We start from the raw sequence: 16117 nt of genomic DNA on the forward strand, positions 1-16117 counted from the left end.
TAACGATTATAATTTGTTTTTTTTTTTTTTTTTTTTTTTTTTTTTTTGTTTTTTTTTTTTTTTTTGTTTTTTTTAACTTTAGTACAACTCTTTAATACATGTTAAATAAATATATTTTTTTTTAACTTTCTTTTATTATTATATGATGGTATTAGATTTTACACTTAAAACTAACTATTATCTCTCGTCCCCAAATTTTTTTTATATAAAGGTATAAAGAATTGTATTGGGTCATTATTAATATTATTAATACTTGAATATCATCTTTTTATATTAAGATAAAATAAATTTTAAGATTTTATTTTATCTTTAAAAATTATTAAAAAAATAATATACATATATTATAGTAATCCAACCATTATTATAAAAAATTAACAATTATTAATAAATAAAAAGAAATAAAAAATATAACTAATTTGGTTTATTATTTATTATTTTATTTTGTTTTATTTTTGACACTTTTAAATTTATTTGACATATCTTGTTTTAATCTATTTATATTTTTGTTTTAAATTTATTTTTCTTATATTATTTTAATGGTAAAATAAATTAATAATGGCGCAAGTAAATTATATAAAAGATATAAAAACATTTAAAAGTAATGAATAGTTTACTTTTTAGCTTATACTACCTTCTTTTCCTATCTTCAACTAACCACCTTTAAAACTAAAATTTTCAGTGTGGGATAATTAAAATGGGCTAATAATAAAAAACTTTAAGATAAAAAAAGTAAAAAAATCAGGTAACACAATGTATGTTTTAATAGTGGTATTTGTAATTTAATAATATCACTATCATAAAAGATAATTATTATTAAACTTTATTGCTGATGATGATAACAGTGCAACTACTAATTATTTATAATTATAAAAAAAAAAAGTAAAAAAAAGAAATTTTAATTTAAAAAATTTTATTTATCTATTATTATTTTTAATCTATGTTATTTAAAAAAAGATGACTACTATATTATATTATTGATGAAATAATAGATATGTATTTTAAACCTAATTATTAAAATAAAAAAAAAAAACTCTAAACTTTAAAAAAAAATAATTATTTTTTATAAATCTAATCAATCACGGTAACCATTTGGATTTTGTGATTGCCAATTCCAGGCGTCTCTGCACATGTCATCTTGATTGTGGGTTGCTTTCCAGTTTAATTCTTTTAATGCTTTTGATGGGTCAGCAAAACAACTACCAACATCGCCCTTTCTTCTGCTAACAAATTGATAAGGTATATCTCTATGTGAAGCTTTCTTTAATGCTTCAACCATGTCCAATACTGAATATCCATGACCTGTTCCAAGATTATATGCAACACAACCCTTTTTATTATGAATTTGTCTGGTTAATAAAAAAACAATAAAATTAGTAATTATTTTAAATAAATAAAATAATAAAAAAATATTTACCTTAAAGCAGCAATATGACCTTTTGCTAAATCTACAACATGAATATAATCTCTAACACCAGTACCATCATGTGTGTTATAGTCATTGCCAAAAATACTTAAAACTTCTCTTTTACCAATTGCAGTTTGGGTTACATAGGGCATAAGATTATTTGGAATATCTTTTGGATCCTCTCCAATTTTTCCTGATGGGTGAGCACCGACTGGATTGAAGTATCTTAATAAAATGCAACTCCATTCTGGGTCACTGGCAGCAAGATCTTGAAGAACACCTTCAACATATAATTTAGTACGTCCATATGGATTGGTGGCAGATAATGGGAATTCTTCGGTAATTGGAACTGTGTGTGGATCACCATATACTGTTGCTGATGATGAGAATACAATCTTTTTAACACGATGCTTATCCATTAAATTTAATAAATTAAGAGTGCCGGTGATATTGTTATTATAGTATTTTAATGGAATTTTATTTGATTCTCCAACTGCTTTCAAACCAGCAAAATGTATAACACTTGAAATATTTCTAGTTTCAAAAATTTCATCCAATGCTTTTTCATCTAAAATATCGACATTGTGGAACTCTACTTCTTTACCAGTAATTTCTTCAACACGTTTTAAACTTTCCAATGATGAATTGCTTAAATTATCTACAACAATTGGTGTATATCCAGCTTCTATTAATTCGATAACTGTATGGCTTCCGATATAGCCAGCTCCACCAGTTACCATAATTCTATCATCGATTGGCTCCATTGTTTAATTTCTATATTATGATTATTAAAATTATTTATAATATTATTATTTCTTTAATTGTAAATTATTATTATGATAACTATTAGTATATTTATAATTTATTAAACCAATACTAATAAACTATATAGATTTTATTGTTATTATAAAGTAGTGTTATAGTGAATAGTGGTACAAAGAAATAAAAAATTGAAAAATTTTTTTAAAAATAAAATTAAATTATTAATTTTATAAAAGTAGTATAATTATTATTTTAAAAATATTCGAATTTAGTTGTATTGATACTGTGTTAGTGTAAACTTTAATAGTTTAAATAAAAGAAAAAAATATATTTTATTGTGATAATCATTTATTATGTTTTTATTTTTTAATTGTATTATTAAATTTATTTTATTTTATTAAATTTTATTTTATTTTTTTTTTTAAAGAAAAAGTATTTACCAAATTAATAAATTGTAACTCCTATTCAAAAAAACATCCATATTAAAATAAATTCACTGCGGTGAATGAAATAATTTCATACACACTGTGTGCTATTAAACACACAATTAACACACAGTATATTTTGAAAAAAGTAACAACGAAATAAATTATGATAGACACATTGCCAATATTAACAAAAATTGGGCTATAAATGTTATTTTGTTGATTTTTTTAAATAATGGAGTTTGTATTCTATACATTTTGTATAAATATTAAATGGATAAGCAAATTTAAGTGAAATAAAATAAAAATAAATTAAAATTAACAACACACCACCACACAACACATACAAATAAATAAAAAATAATTATGAGTTGAAATGATAGCACACTTTTTAACACACAATGTTGCATCCAAAAAAATCTAATAAAAATTCTTTTGTGGTGTGGGCACTTATTTATTTTTTTTTTTTTTTTTGAATTAAACAACCCTTCTTTTTTATACCTTTGTATTTATTAAATATAGACAACAGATAAATGAAAAACAATCGTAAATTTATTTTATAAAAAAATAAATATTTATAAATGGTATTATTTTCCCTTTTTATATTTTTTTTTTGGTTACCAAAAAAAAAAAAAAAATAAAAAGATATTTACCTTGAGTTTATTTTTAAAATATTTTATTTTTTACGGAAAGTACTATACATATATCTATTTACAATTTTTTAATAAAACAATCAAATACAAATTAAGAAAAGAGCTAATGAATTTATTTTTGGTATTAAATTAAAAATAAAATAATTTTAAAAAAAATAAAATAAAAAACAAAAAAAATAAAAAAAATTTTAAATTTTCTAAAAAATAAAAAAATAAAAAATAAAATAAATTTAACGATATTGGGAAACTAAAATGTCATTGGATAATAAATAATTTACACAACCCAAATAATAAACAATCACATACAAAAAAAAAAATTTTGAAATAAAACCAAAAATACATATTTGTGCACTCAATTTTAAAAAAAATAAATAAAAAATAAAAAGAAAAGTTGATTGAATGTTTGGAATTAACCCACCAAAAAGAAAACAATTGATTCTGTTTTATAAAAATAAAAAAAAAAAAGAAATATAAAAAAAGATAAAAATAATTTATATCAAATTTGAATATAAAATGCTGGATAATTCAATAATGGTGGGTGATAAGGGCAGTAAAGAATTGAAAAAAAATAAAAAATAAAAAAAATAAAATTTAAATTTTAATTTAAATTTAATTTTATAATTTAAATATAAATAAAATAACAAAAAAAAACCTTGGATATTTATATGTGAATGCCAATAAATTGTTTCTTTTTTTTCTTTTTTTTCTTTTTTTTTCTTCTTTTTCTTTTTTTTTTTTTTGAATCAATTTGATTTTTCTAAATTGGTAGGAGTTTGGTGAGTTGGGTGGATAAATATATTTGTATCTATAATTGCAATTATTTTATAAAACCAATAGAATAAAAAGGTTAATAGATCCACTTAAAACTTTTTTTTTTTTTTTTTACTTTTTTATTTTTTTAATTTGTATATTTATTTAAATAGTTTATTTAGTTTTGTTTCTTTTTGTTTAAAGCTCTCTTTCTTTGTCCAAGATGCATATCGAATAAAATTTTTTCAGTAACAAATTCTGGTAAACTTTTAATGAAGAAGCTGTGAAAAATAAAAGAAAATAAAAAATTAGTAAAATTATATTAGGACATAATCCGCTCTTTAATATTATTATATTTGATATTTACGCTTGAATTTCGTGACTCCAATAACCGGTGGTAATCTTTTCGTGACCAATAGTAGCAACAGCTGATCTAGTGAAAGCTTCTGGTGATGGGACGAATAATGAAGTTCTACGAACTTTTGACATATTACTAACAACAATACCTGGGGTAATACATTGAACGAAAACACCTCTTTTAGCATATTCGGTATTTAAAGCAAGTGAGAATTTTTCGACGTAAGCTTTGGTACCACTGTAAACTGATAATAAGGCAACACCACTTGGTGCAATACCGCTGAATGAACTTAAGTTAATAATACAACCTCTCTTCTTTTCGGACATGCTGTTAAATTCATAAAAAAAATTGATAGATTAATATATTTTAAAATGATGATAACAATGAAAAAAATGATAAATAAATAAATAAATATTAAACATACGTTGGAAGAACAAATTTAGATAAAACAGTAAGAGATCTAACATTTAAGTTGATTAATGATTCGATGGTACTTGGTTGTAATTCATCAAGGTACATTGGATGTTCATATGAGATACCAACATTATTAACTAAAACACCAATATCTAAACCACCGAGTTGTTTGTATAATGCTTGATATTTAGTATCATCAGTTGTGTTAAAATCGAATGAAATAACTTTAGTTTGAACATTGTATTTGTTTTCTTTAAAAAAAAATAATTTTTAATAATTGAATTTAAACCCCTCGCTTATTAATTATTTTGAATACAAACCAATTTCTGAGGCAACAAGGTTTAATTTTTCTTGGCTTCTGCTAACTAAGCAAATGTTAAGACCTTTTTTGGCAAATTGGTGACAATAAGCTTTACCAATACCATCAGTGGCACCGGTGACGACTGAAATATTTAGTTTTGAAAATAAAAGAAAGTATGTTAGTGATTACACATTTGAATTATAAAGTTCATAAGAAAAAAAAAAATTGTCTTTTTTTTTTTATATTAAAATTTTAATATAAATTAATTAACTGATCAACTTACCGACCCAACTGCCATATTTTTTAATGTTTACTGGAGCTCTAAGAGAAAAGGCATAAACGAACATGATAAAACGGTAGGCATATCTGATAACAATACCCAAACCAATGATAAGGGAAATACCTTTAATAGATTCAATCATTTTTTCAAAACAAATGTATATGATCTTTTTAAAAAATAAAAAAAAAGAAAAAAAAAAAGTTTTAAAAATTATAAAAAAAAAATTAAAAAATAAAAAAAAATTAAAAAACTAATTTTTTTTTTTTTTATTTTTTGTGAAGATATTTCAAATATCAAAATGATTATTTGGTTGTGTTCACAAAAAAAAAAAAATTAAAAAAATTAAACGACAAAACCAAATAACATCTTTTTTTTTTATATCTTAATTATTATATAACACAAAAAATAATTTTGGAATTTGATTATCAAGAAAAAGAAAAAAAAAATAATTATGGAGGAAAATCTAAGATTGTGTGTGAATTATTTAAATATTTACAATGTTATTTTTTATGATGAAATTAATCGAATTTATTAAGATTTTAAAATTAATAAATTAAGTATTTTTAAAAGTTATTTAATTCTTTACCAAACTGATTTAGAATCCATTTCTTTATTGTTGGCTGTATTTGAGGTTTGTGCTGGAGAGTGCATTTCTGAGGTGTGACAGAAACCTTTAATGTTACTGACATAGTTACCACCTTCTAATTCGCCACCGACATGATCGATGACACCATCATTTGGCCATTTTAATACACTGTTGGCGGCAAGTTGGCAATAGTTAATTAACTTACCAGTTTTGTATTGAGTAGTGGTATAATAGACGAGAGCACGTTTTTCTTTTGGAATGGTATTTAACCAAAGAGCAGCACCATCGATAGTGAGATCATTGTTTGCTGAGCAACCAATGCCAATGATTTTACCAATGCTAGCAAGAGTACCAGCGAGGGCAGTACCTTTGTATGGAGTACCCATGGATTGAATAACACGACCTTCATAGGCAGTTGAGAGATCGAGACCACTGTGGTAAAAGGTTAATAAGTGAAGAGCTTGGTTACCACCTTGACTGTGTACAACTAATGAGAAACCATCGGTATATTGAGCACCAAATTCACCAACCATTTGAGCAAATTGATCATTACCTCTATTCTGGTTAAGATCTAAAAATTGAACTGCATTGGTAAAGTCTTGGAGTGGCCATGGGTTATCAGATGAACAATAACCGTGAACTAAGATTAATTTACCATTACCTGATGGAGTTTTACCGAAACGTTGAGCGAGGTTTTCTGGCATTTTACCATCACGCATTTCTTTGGTGATGATATGGAGTGGGACATCAAAGTCGATTTGATTGACATCTTTGTATTGACCAATCATTTGAACACCCAAGTGTGATGATTGATTGCTTAATGGAATAAAGGTATTGAGATCTGAGATGATAACATTTTTAACAGAGAATGGACCAGTGACACCATCTAATTTAGCAATCCATCTAGCGTTTAAGTTGGCTGATAAACAATAGGTACCTTGGTATGATTGAGCTGAGGTAACACCACCGACCCAGGCAATAGCAACTTTATTACCCTTTTTATCGGTACCATAAACTTCAGAGTAAAGACGAACTGGAGTAGTGGATGGAGTGGTTTGGTTGGCACTTTCGACTTCATAGTAAAAGTTAAGATTAGCATCACCATCTTGTTCACTGAAAACATTACCAGTGAGTTCAAGGAATTGAGTGGTAATTGGAATTAAATGTTGATTTGAACGAACGATATTCTTTTTATCTTTAGTACCCTTGAGGACAACTTGGATATCATAGTTACCTAATTCTTGGACGGTCATGTAGGCACCATAAACACCATCATCAGCATTTAAATCATCATGGAGACCATCATCAAACATTTCAATAACTTCTGAGGAGCCATCTGGGAGTGAAACAAAAACTTGAGCAGTGGTACTGGTGAGTTTAAGTGGAGTTGGTTTCCAATTGAGTGGACGTGAGGTTAAATCAGTCCATTCTGATTTTTTGTGAAGCATTGCTAAAATTGGAACTTTTTCATTGACGAATAAGTTGTTGTATGATTGAACATATGAATAAATATGTGTATCACTTGGATTTTGAACAAGAAGGAATAAATTGGCTTCACCATCTGAAACTCTTGATTTGAATTTATTGTTTTTATTTAATTCTTGGTTGGCTGTAATTTTAATTGTCCAATCACCTACTGTTGGTTTGTCCCAGGTATATGATAATGATGGTACGGTAGCACCATCAATACCAAAAGTTCCATTTGTAATGGTTGGAGTTGGGGTATCTGATTTCATCATTTTATGGATTCTATCTTTATGTTGCTTATTATATTCAAAGTGATTTCCATGACGACGACCGTGGTTATTGTGGTCTAAATCAATTTTTGGTTGGGTAGCTTCGACACTTAATCCTACAGCAAAATCTGAGAAAATTGTGAGTGTGAATTCTTTATCTGAATCAACTGAAACAATACCAACCCATTCAGCTTCGTTGGTGGTTTCACTATTGACTAAAGTAATTGGAATTAATGAACTATCTGAACTTTGTGCTACATCTTCTGGATTTGGAATTTTAAATGATTCAAATTCTGATGGTTCACCTGATAAATTTTTTGGTATTAATTTTGAATTAACTAAACTAATTAATAGTACTATTAAAACTATTAATAATTTCATTTTATTCGATTTATTTCTTTTTTACTTCTTTTTTTTTTTTTTTCTTAAAAATTATTATTACACTTGATTGATTACAAAAAAAAAAAACCTATTTTAATTTTTACGTATTATTTAAAAAAAAAAAAATTATTACAAAAAAAATATTTTATTATTTATTATTATTTATATAGTATTAAATTATTATTTATTAAAATAATTAAAATTAGTATTAATTTGTATTCATTGATTTATATATATTGTAGTTGGTTGTGAGTGATGACAAAAAAATAAAGATAAAAACAAAAAAAACAAAAAAAAAAAACACAATTTTAATAAAATAAAAAAAAAATTAATTTTAATTTTAATTTTAATTTTTATTTTTTATATTTTTTTAAGAAAAAACCCACCAACACACAAATAAAAATAATTATAATAAATAGAAATAATGATCAATTATTACCTAAAAAAAACCTATGAACTAAACAAAATGAAAAAAAAAAATATTATAAAATATAGAAAAAAACAGAAAACAATTCTTTTTTATATTTCTACTGGTAAAAAAAATAAAAATAAAATTAAAATTAAAAAAAAAAATAAAAAAAAAAAAAAAAAAAAAAAAAAAAAAATAATTTTTAAATAAACCAAAAAAAAAAAAAAAAGAAAAAAGAAAAAAAATAAAAAGGAAAATACTGATATTTTTTTATTAATTATCAATAAGAAAAAAATATTTAACCATCTTCAAAAAAAAATACCTTTTGATCACTTCTTGTGAAAATTTTGTGTAAGCTTGGTTGAAATTTTTTTTTTTTTAATTATTATTTTTTTTTTGAGGGATACCTGTCTATCCCCATAATAAAAAAAATGGTAATGAATCCAGTTTTATTAAAAATATCTATACCCTTTGGTGCTATTTTATACACAACTTTTGAAAAAATAAAAAAATAAAAAAAATAAAATAAAATAAAATAAATAAAGTAAAAAGAAAAGAAAAGGAAAAAGAAAATTTTTTTTCTTTTTAAATTTTTGTAATTTTACAAATATAATAAATAAAAGATATTTATTGATTTTTTTAGATTTGAGGGATTTTTTTTTTTATCATTATTTATCCGAGCTTGAATCTGAATCAACATAATTTTTGGCCCATTCTCCTTCCATTTCATTTTCTTCATTTTCAACTTTGTCGCTATTATATTCATCACTTTCTTTACTTTCGTTACCTTCATTATTTTCATTACTTTCATTACTTTCACCATTTTCATCCTCTTCCTCTTCTTCTTCTTCCTCTTCCTCTTCATCTTCATCTTCATCCCCTTCCTCATCCTCTTCATCCTCTTCTTCTTCACTCTCTTCTTTATCATCTTCTTCAATTTCTTTGTTTTTTTCGGTTGTGGTTTCTTTTAATAGTGGTGTTAATTGTTGATGCTCTTTAAATTGTAATGTACCACCAATTGCATTTTTTGAAACTGAAACTGATCTTGTTCTTGTTACTACTTCAGGTACTGGATCATTTTCATTTAAAGCTCTAAGTAAAAAGTAGGTTTTGATTTTTCTCTTCTTGATAATACCTTCTGGACGTTCTTCAAAGAGGTATTTTGATTTTAATATGTTAAAAGTATCTTCGCTAACGTGTATCATATCAGCTTTACCAGTATTTTCCATTTGTTGAGTTATTTGTACACTTTCACCCCATAGTTGATAATGGATCATTTTAATACCGACAACACCAGCAATAACAGGACCAGTATGAATACCAATTCTCATTCTTACAGGTATATTATCGACTGTTCTAATTGATTTAATTGACTCCAACATTTTAATGGCCATATTTGCAACACGAAAGGCATGATCGGTGTGGTCTTTCTCTGGGCATCCTGATACACACAAATAGGCATCACCAATAGTAGCTACTTTTAATACGCCAAATTCAGCGGCAATTTCGTCAAAGGTAGAGTAGATTTGATTTAGTGTTTCGACCAATTGTCTTGGTGACATACGAGCAGCCATTTCAGTGAAGCCAACAATATCAGATAAAAAGATGGTAACTTGTTTAAATTCGTCGACAATTAGTTGTCTACCAGATTTCATGGTTTCTACAATATCTTTTGGAAGAATTTCAGCTACCAATTGTTCGGTTTCTCTTTGATCTTTATCTAATAGTCTACCATGGACCCAATTTAAACGATTGAATAGCTCTTCAAAATAACTGGTTGCAACGTTGATTAATACTACTGTTATCAAATAATAGTTGTGACTTAGCATGATATCTCTATTGGTATTCTTCCATGTCATTGAAAGTTCAAAAAATAATATACAAAAGAAACACACTAAATTTGCATACCAAAATTTAATACCTGATAAATTGTAACCTATAGTAATAATCATCATTATAATTGACAATGCTAATGTATCGTTTGGTAAATTATTTAATGGTGGGATACTTGATAAAACCAACATCATTGCCGTTATAAATATAAAAAATAAACCTGCTATTAATTGAACATGTTTTTTAATTTTAAAACTGTGGGGTTTTAGATAAAATAATAAAAAAACATTAATAACCAAAATTTTTACATATTTTAGGGATAAAATAAATATACTTACGATTTGAATTTTGAAATTATATAAATAAAAATTAAACAAAAAAATACTAAACCATAACGAATACCAGTAATTATATCATAGATTTCGTTTTCTTCTTCACGGTCATTGTGGTATATTGATGATGTTGAAAAATCTTGAGTGATAATGGTAGAGTTATTATTATTTGGTTCGGTTTTGACCACAGAGGAAATGGACGAAAATTTTAAAAAAAAGTAGTCGACAAGACCACCTAAAGCAAAAAGACCGTTAACTAGAAGCATTGACATTGTAATTCTATTAAAGTTATTTGTGATATATTCGTTGCTGTATTCCTGTTCAACCAAGTTACCTCTTGAAATAAACGATAATCTAAATTTATTTAAAGTATAGTGTATGGTTAATTCTTTTTCGAGTTGTGTTAATTTTGAATTGTTTGTAGCTATAACATTTGAGCCATGAATTCCTTTGCCTAAATATAAATTTTGCTCCTGTGGTGTATTAACGACTGAAAGATCATTTTCATTCATTTCATCATCCATCGCAAATTGTTCAAACAATGCTGGTGATGGTGATCTTACACTACCAAAAGTGCCTTTTGAAAGTGTACCGCTTGGTGTATGAAATTGTACACCTTTTTTCTTGTCGATTCCATTTGGACTATTGTTGTTATTATTCATCATTAAACTACTTAATGAACCTGTACTATTACTGTGTTGAAGTTGTGGGTGTGAGAATCTTGGTGATGCTACAGTATTGGTTTCACTACCGCTTACATTACTACCGCTTACATTGCTACCAGTAGTACCGCTACTACCTGATGCAGTTTCGGTACCATTCGCTAGATTTGTTAAATTATTTGAAGAGTTTGATGGTGATGACAATGAACCAGTTTGAAGGAAATTTAAAACTTTTGGAGGCATTACTGAGGCAAAAATACTACCTTTACGTTCTCTACGTGCGCTATTTGGCATTGGTGGCATTTCAACACTGATTCTTTGGGGAATTGCTGATGCTGTTGTATTGCTTGATGATTCTTCGGGCTTATCAAAACTAACTTCAGATATATCGACTGGTGGAATATATGGTTTTTCACGATGTAAACTTGAAAAGATTGAGGTGTAACGCTTATCCAATTGTTTGGTTTTGATTAAATAAAAGGTTCTCATTAAACCTTTGCCCTTTATTTGAATTTTACCTCTATCTTCAAAAAGGAAATATGGACGAAGTAATTGTTGAACTGGATGACTAACTTGAATTTTACCAATAACACTATGACTTGCCATACGTGAGCTTGTATTAATTGTATCACCAAATAAATGCCAACTTAATTTCTTTTTACCAATAATACCACCAACTACTGGACCTGTATGCATACCAATACGTACTTGAACAATACCAAATCTACGAATTACAGATAACATACCCAAACTCATATGGGCAACACGTTGAGCATGATCTGGGCATAGTTCAGGACATCCACCTACAACCATATAAACATTTCCAATGTGTTCAACCTTGGTGACACCATAAACATCTGTCAATCTATCAAATGAATTGTAAACTTCGTTTAAAAGATTAATAACGTGAGCTGATGACATTTTTTCTACTAAAGCATTAAAATTCACTATTTCGCAAAATAAAACTGTAACTGGATCATAACTATCAACAATTAACTCGGTTCCTGAATATTGACCTGGTTGTAATGATGATGGTGATTGTGGATCTACAACTAAACTATTCTTTCTATTATTTACTGGGGTTAAACAAATTTCATTATTATTATTATTATTACTATTTTCTTTTTTATCTTTCTTTTTATCTTTTTGTAGTTGTTGTTGTTGTGATAAATTGGTTTCTAATGATTGATCTTTTGACGATTGTAATCTTAATCTTTGTACTACTACAGCTGGTAACATTTGATTAATAATTTTTTCAGATCTCATGGTTTGAATTTTCAAATTTTCTAAAGTTCTAAATTTATCTCTAAATAATTGTTCTCTATATCTTGAAATTAACATTAAGATAATCCAACTGACTAATAATACCAACGATATCAATACCATTGCTTTTCCTTTAATTTTAGTATAAAGTATAAAATATAGGAAATAAAATAAACCTAAAATTCCTGATGAGATAATTGTTGGTAAAAACGTCTATATATTTTAATAAAAGAGGTGAGATTTTGTTAATAATTATTAATGATTAAATTAATTGATAAGAATATTTTCTAATTACCATTCCTGATGAAATTGAGATAATAACAAATAATAGTATCATTCTACCTGGAATTGTTCTTATATCGTTTTCAAAAATTAAAACTATACACGAAGCTAAAAATAGTGCCAGAGTATTAAAAAATTTCCAAAGTTTTTTGAAATTTGGTGTAAAAGTAAATGCAAAATACATCAAAAGAGCACCTATTGTAGCCATTCTAAGAATGAATGTATCTCTTTTCTTATTTGCTAAATATGGGAAATAATGATTATCATCTATATGACCATCTGCTTCTGTATAGTTATTATTTATATTATTATTACTGATACTGATACTGCTACTACTGCTGCTACTATCATTATTTGGAACATAGTTGAAAAAATAAATGTTGGGGCTGTCATAATAAGGTAGATAGGTTATATTTAAAGGTGATAGGTATGCCACCATTGTTCCTATAAAAAATACTGCAATTAGGAATACTATTGAAATTCTGATTTGTTTTGCATAGGTGTAATAGTAATATGACTGGAAATGCTTTTCTTCTTGAACACGAGGAAATCTGAGATCGAAAAATTCCAAATATTTTTTAAGACCAGTCTCTTGTTTTCTTACATCTGGTAATGTAAACATCATTTTTTATGAGTATATATATATATAAGTTGTTCTATTATCTATATTGTTATCTATATTATTACTACTATTATAATAATAATAGTAATTGGCTAATTACTATTACTATTATTACACTTTATTCTTCCCTATTATTACAAATTATATTTTAGTTGGTTTAAGGATATTATTACTATTTTAATAAAATTAAAAGTTCTTTTTGATTGATAAATTTGAATAGATTGGCATTAGAAAATAAAAAAATTCAGAAAAATAATCGTTAATTTTTTTTTTTTTTTTTTTTTTAATAAAATTTTATTTTTTATTATTTTTTTTAAAAATTATTTAGTTTTATAAAAAAATTATATAATTAGTAACATATTGATTTTTAGATTATTATATTTTAATATTTATTAGTTTTTAAAAAAAAAGACAAAAACACAATAAAAATCAATAATTTAATAATCAAAAAATTATTATTATTTGATTTTTAAAAAAATTAAAAAAAAAACTCATCATCTGGGTGTTTATAATATAATTAATATTTTATTATTATTTTTGATTATGATTATGATTTTTGTTATTATTTTTTTTTATTTGTTTTTTTAATTGTTATTGATTTAATGTTTATCTATAGAAGTGTATATTAATTTTTTTTTATTGTTGACATATTGGTTAAATGTCTAAAAATAAAAAATTTTATTTTTTATTTGGGTGTTGTTGTGTGGGTTATTTGTATGCAGTGTTTGTGGGGTTTTGATTAAAATTTTATTTTTTTAATATTATATACCATCAAATAATAATTTAATATTTATAAAAAAATTTATGGTTTATAATTATAATTATATATAGCTGCCATACCTTAAAACCTTTTTTTTATAAACTAGAATGCTTTTATTTTATAGATATTTTGGTTAAAGTAATTGTATTGATATATATATATGTAAATAAATATGTTATAAAATATTAATTATTAATTATAAAATGAAAATGATTATTAGGTAAAAGTTTAGATTTTTTATTTTTTAAAAAATTTTTTATTTTTTTTTTAATTTTTTTTATTTTTTTATTTTTTGAATTATAATGCAGTTATGATCTTAGATTTTTTTTACTCCATAGTAAAATCCATTTATTTCTAACTACTTTATGCTATAATTGTGGTTAAATAATTATTTAATTTTTTTTTTTTTAAATTTGATTTCTTATAACTATTATTTTTTTAAATAATAATATTATAATAAATATGAATAAATTAGGAAGAGAATTGATTTATTTAATTGTAATAAAAAAAATTTTATTGAGGCAAATCATTCCCGAGTGAGTTTCCCAAAGTCTTTTTATAACAAAATAAGAAAAAAAAAATAAATAAATAAAAAAAATAAAAAAAAAATAATTTTTAATCTATATAAAAGAAAAAGGTATTTATATGAGGAATATGTCTTTTTTTTATTATAAAAATTTTCTATATTATATTTAATTTATTTACCAATAAAATTTCATTGTTTTATATTTTAAATTATTATTTTAACCATTTTTTTTTATTAATTTTCTTGTGGATAAATTTTTATTTTTTAGAAAATTTAATTTAGTGTTTAATATTTACAAATAAATTATTTATTAATTAAAATAACTATTATGATTCATATTATTTTATATTATATAATAATATAATATAATACAATATAATAAATTAATTAATGGTTTTGTTTTTGTTTTATAAATGGTAGGTATAATCATAATCATAAAAATAATCATAATCATTTATTAATTTACCAATTTTAATTAAAAAATAAACTAAATATTTTAAACACCTTGCGAAAAAAAAAAAATAAAAAAAAAAAAATAAAAATCATAGACACCCCTCACACAATAAAAATCTCATTAATACAAAGTTCAACCCCACAGCTTCAAAAAATTAAATGCAAACATATAGTATATATTTTTAAATTAATAAATTTTTACAAAAAGGTATAGTTATTTTCTTTTGTAATTTTCTAAAACATATAACTGTTTAAATTATATTTTTTTTTTTTTTTTTTTTTAATAATTAATTAATTAATTTTTTTTTTTTTTCAAAAACATATTTAAATTTTAATTTTTAATTTTTTTATTTTTTAAAATATTTAAATTTTTATTTTATTTTTTTATTCTTTTTTTTTTTTTTTTTCCATTTATTAATTATTACTACCAACCTGTATATCAAATTAATAATATAATAATAATAAATTAAAAAAGTAATAATCTAAAATAACTAAAATTTTTTTTTTGTAGAAAAAAAAAAATAAAAAAAAAATAATCTCCCATTTCAAAAAATCATATATAAACTATCAATGATTAATCAGCTAAACTATTCAAATATCAATTCCAACAATAATAACTATAGCAACAATGGGTCTAATAATAATAATTCAAATAGTGATGAAGCAGATAATAATTCACCATTACACCCAACCTCATATGATAGTAGCAATGAATTAATAACCATTAAAAATAATAAGAGTAATAACATCAACAACAATAATTGCAATATTAATAGTAATAGAAAATCAAATTTAGACAATAGTGATAATAAATCAAAAATATCACTGAATATTGAAACCAATAGTAATAGTATCAGCAACAATAAACATCAAATAGACCTAAAATCTCCTTCACAACAACAATATAATATCCAAAGCCTATCA

General features: G+C 24.1%; 4 protein-coding genes across 4 annotated transcripts; all 4 read right to left on the bottom strand.

The window, feature by feature from the left end:
• Nucleotides 1–897: 897 nt before the first annotated feature.
• On the bottom strand, nt 898–2459 carry DICPUDRAFT_54812 (UDP-glucose 4-epimerase). Its single transcript, XM_003287349.1, has 2 exons — nt 1415–2459; nt 898–1346 (listed from the first exon to the last, which is right to left on the bottom strand). Exons 1-2 carry the CDS (start codon nt 2167–2169, stop codon nt 1073–1075), a joined length of 1029 nt encoding a protein of 342 aa, XP_003287397.1. The 5' UTR covers nt 2170–2459; the 3' UTR covers nt 898–1072.
• A 1714-nt stretch (nt 2460–4173) lies between these two features.
• On the bottom strand, nt 4174–5490 carry DICPUDRAFT_78235 (uncharacterized protein; the record flags this gene model as incomplete). The annotated part of the gene is made up of 5 exons (XM_003287350.1): nt 4174–4276; nt 4363–4680; nt 4778–5018; nt 5088–5210; nt 5352–5490. 5 exons carry the CDS (start codon nt 5488–5490, stop codon nt 4174–4176), a joined length of 924 nt encoding a protein of 307 aa, XP_003287398.1.
• A 440-nt stretch (nt 5491–5930) lies between these two features.
• On the bottom strand, nt 5931–8051 carry DICPUDRAFT_87570 (uncharacterized protein; the record flags this gene model as incomplete). Its single annotated transcript, XM_003287351.1, has 1 exon — nt 5931–8051. One exon carries the CDS (start codon nt 8049–8051, stop codon nt 5931–5933), a length of 2121 nt encoding a protein of 706 aa, XP_003287399.1.
• Nucleotides 8052–9128: 1077 nt separating this feature from the next.
• Nucleotides 9129–13457, bottom strand: GcaA (uncharacterized protein; the record flags this gene model as incomplete). Its single annotated transcript, XM_003287352.1, has 3 exons — nt 9129–10548; nt 10632–12763; nt 12846–13457. 3 exons carry the CDS (start codon nt 13455–13457, stop codon nt 9129–9131), a joined length of 4164 nt encoding a protein of 1387 aa, XP_003287400.1.
• Nucleotides 13458–16117: the final 2660 nt, after the last annotated feature.

This window comes from Dictyostelium purpureum, assembly GCF_000190715.1.
Source record: "Dictyostelium purpureum unplaced genomic scaffold DICPUscaffold_98, whole genome shotgun sequence".
NCBI classification, from domain to species: domain Eukaryota; phylum Evosea; class Eumycetozoa; order Dictyosteliales; family Dictyosteliaceae; genus Dictyostelium; species Dictyostelium purpureum.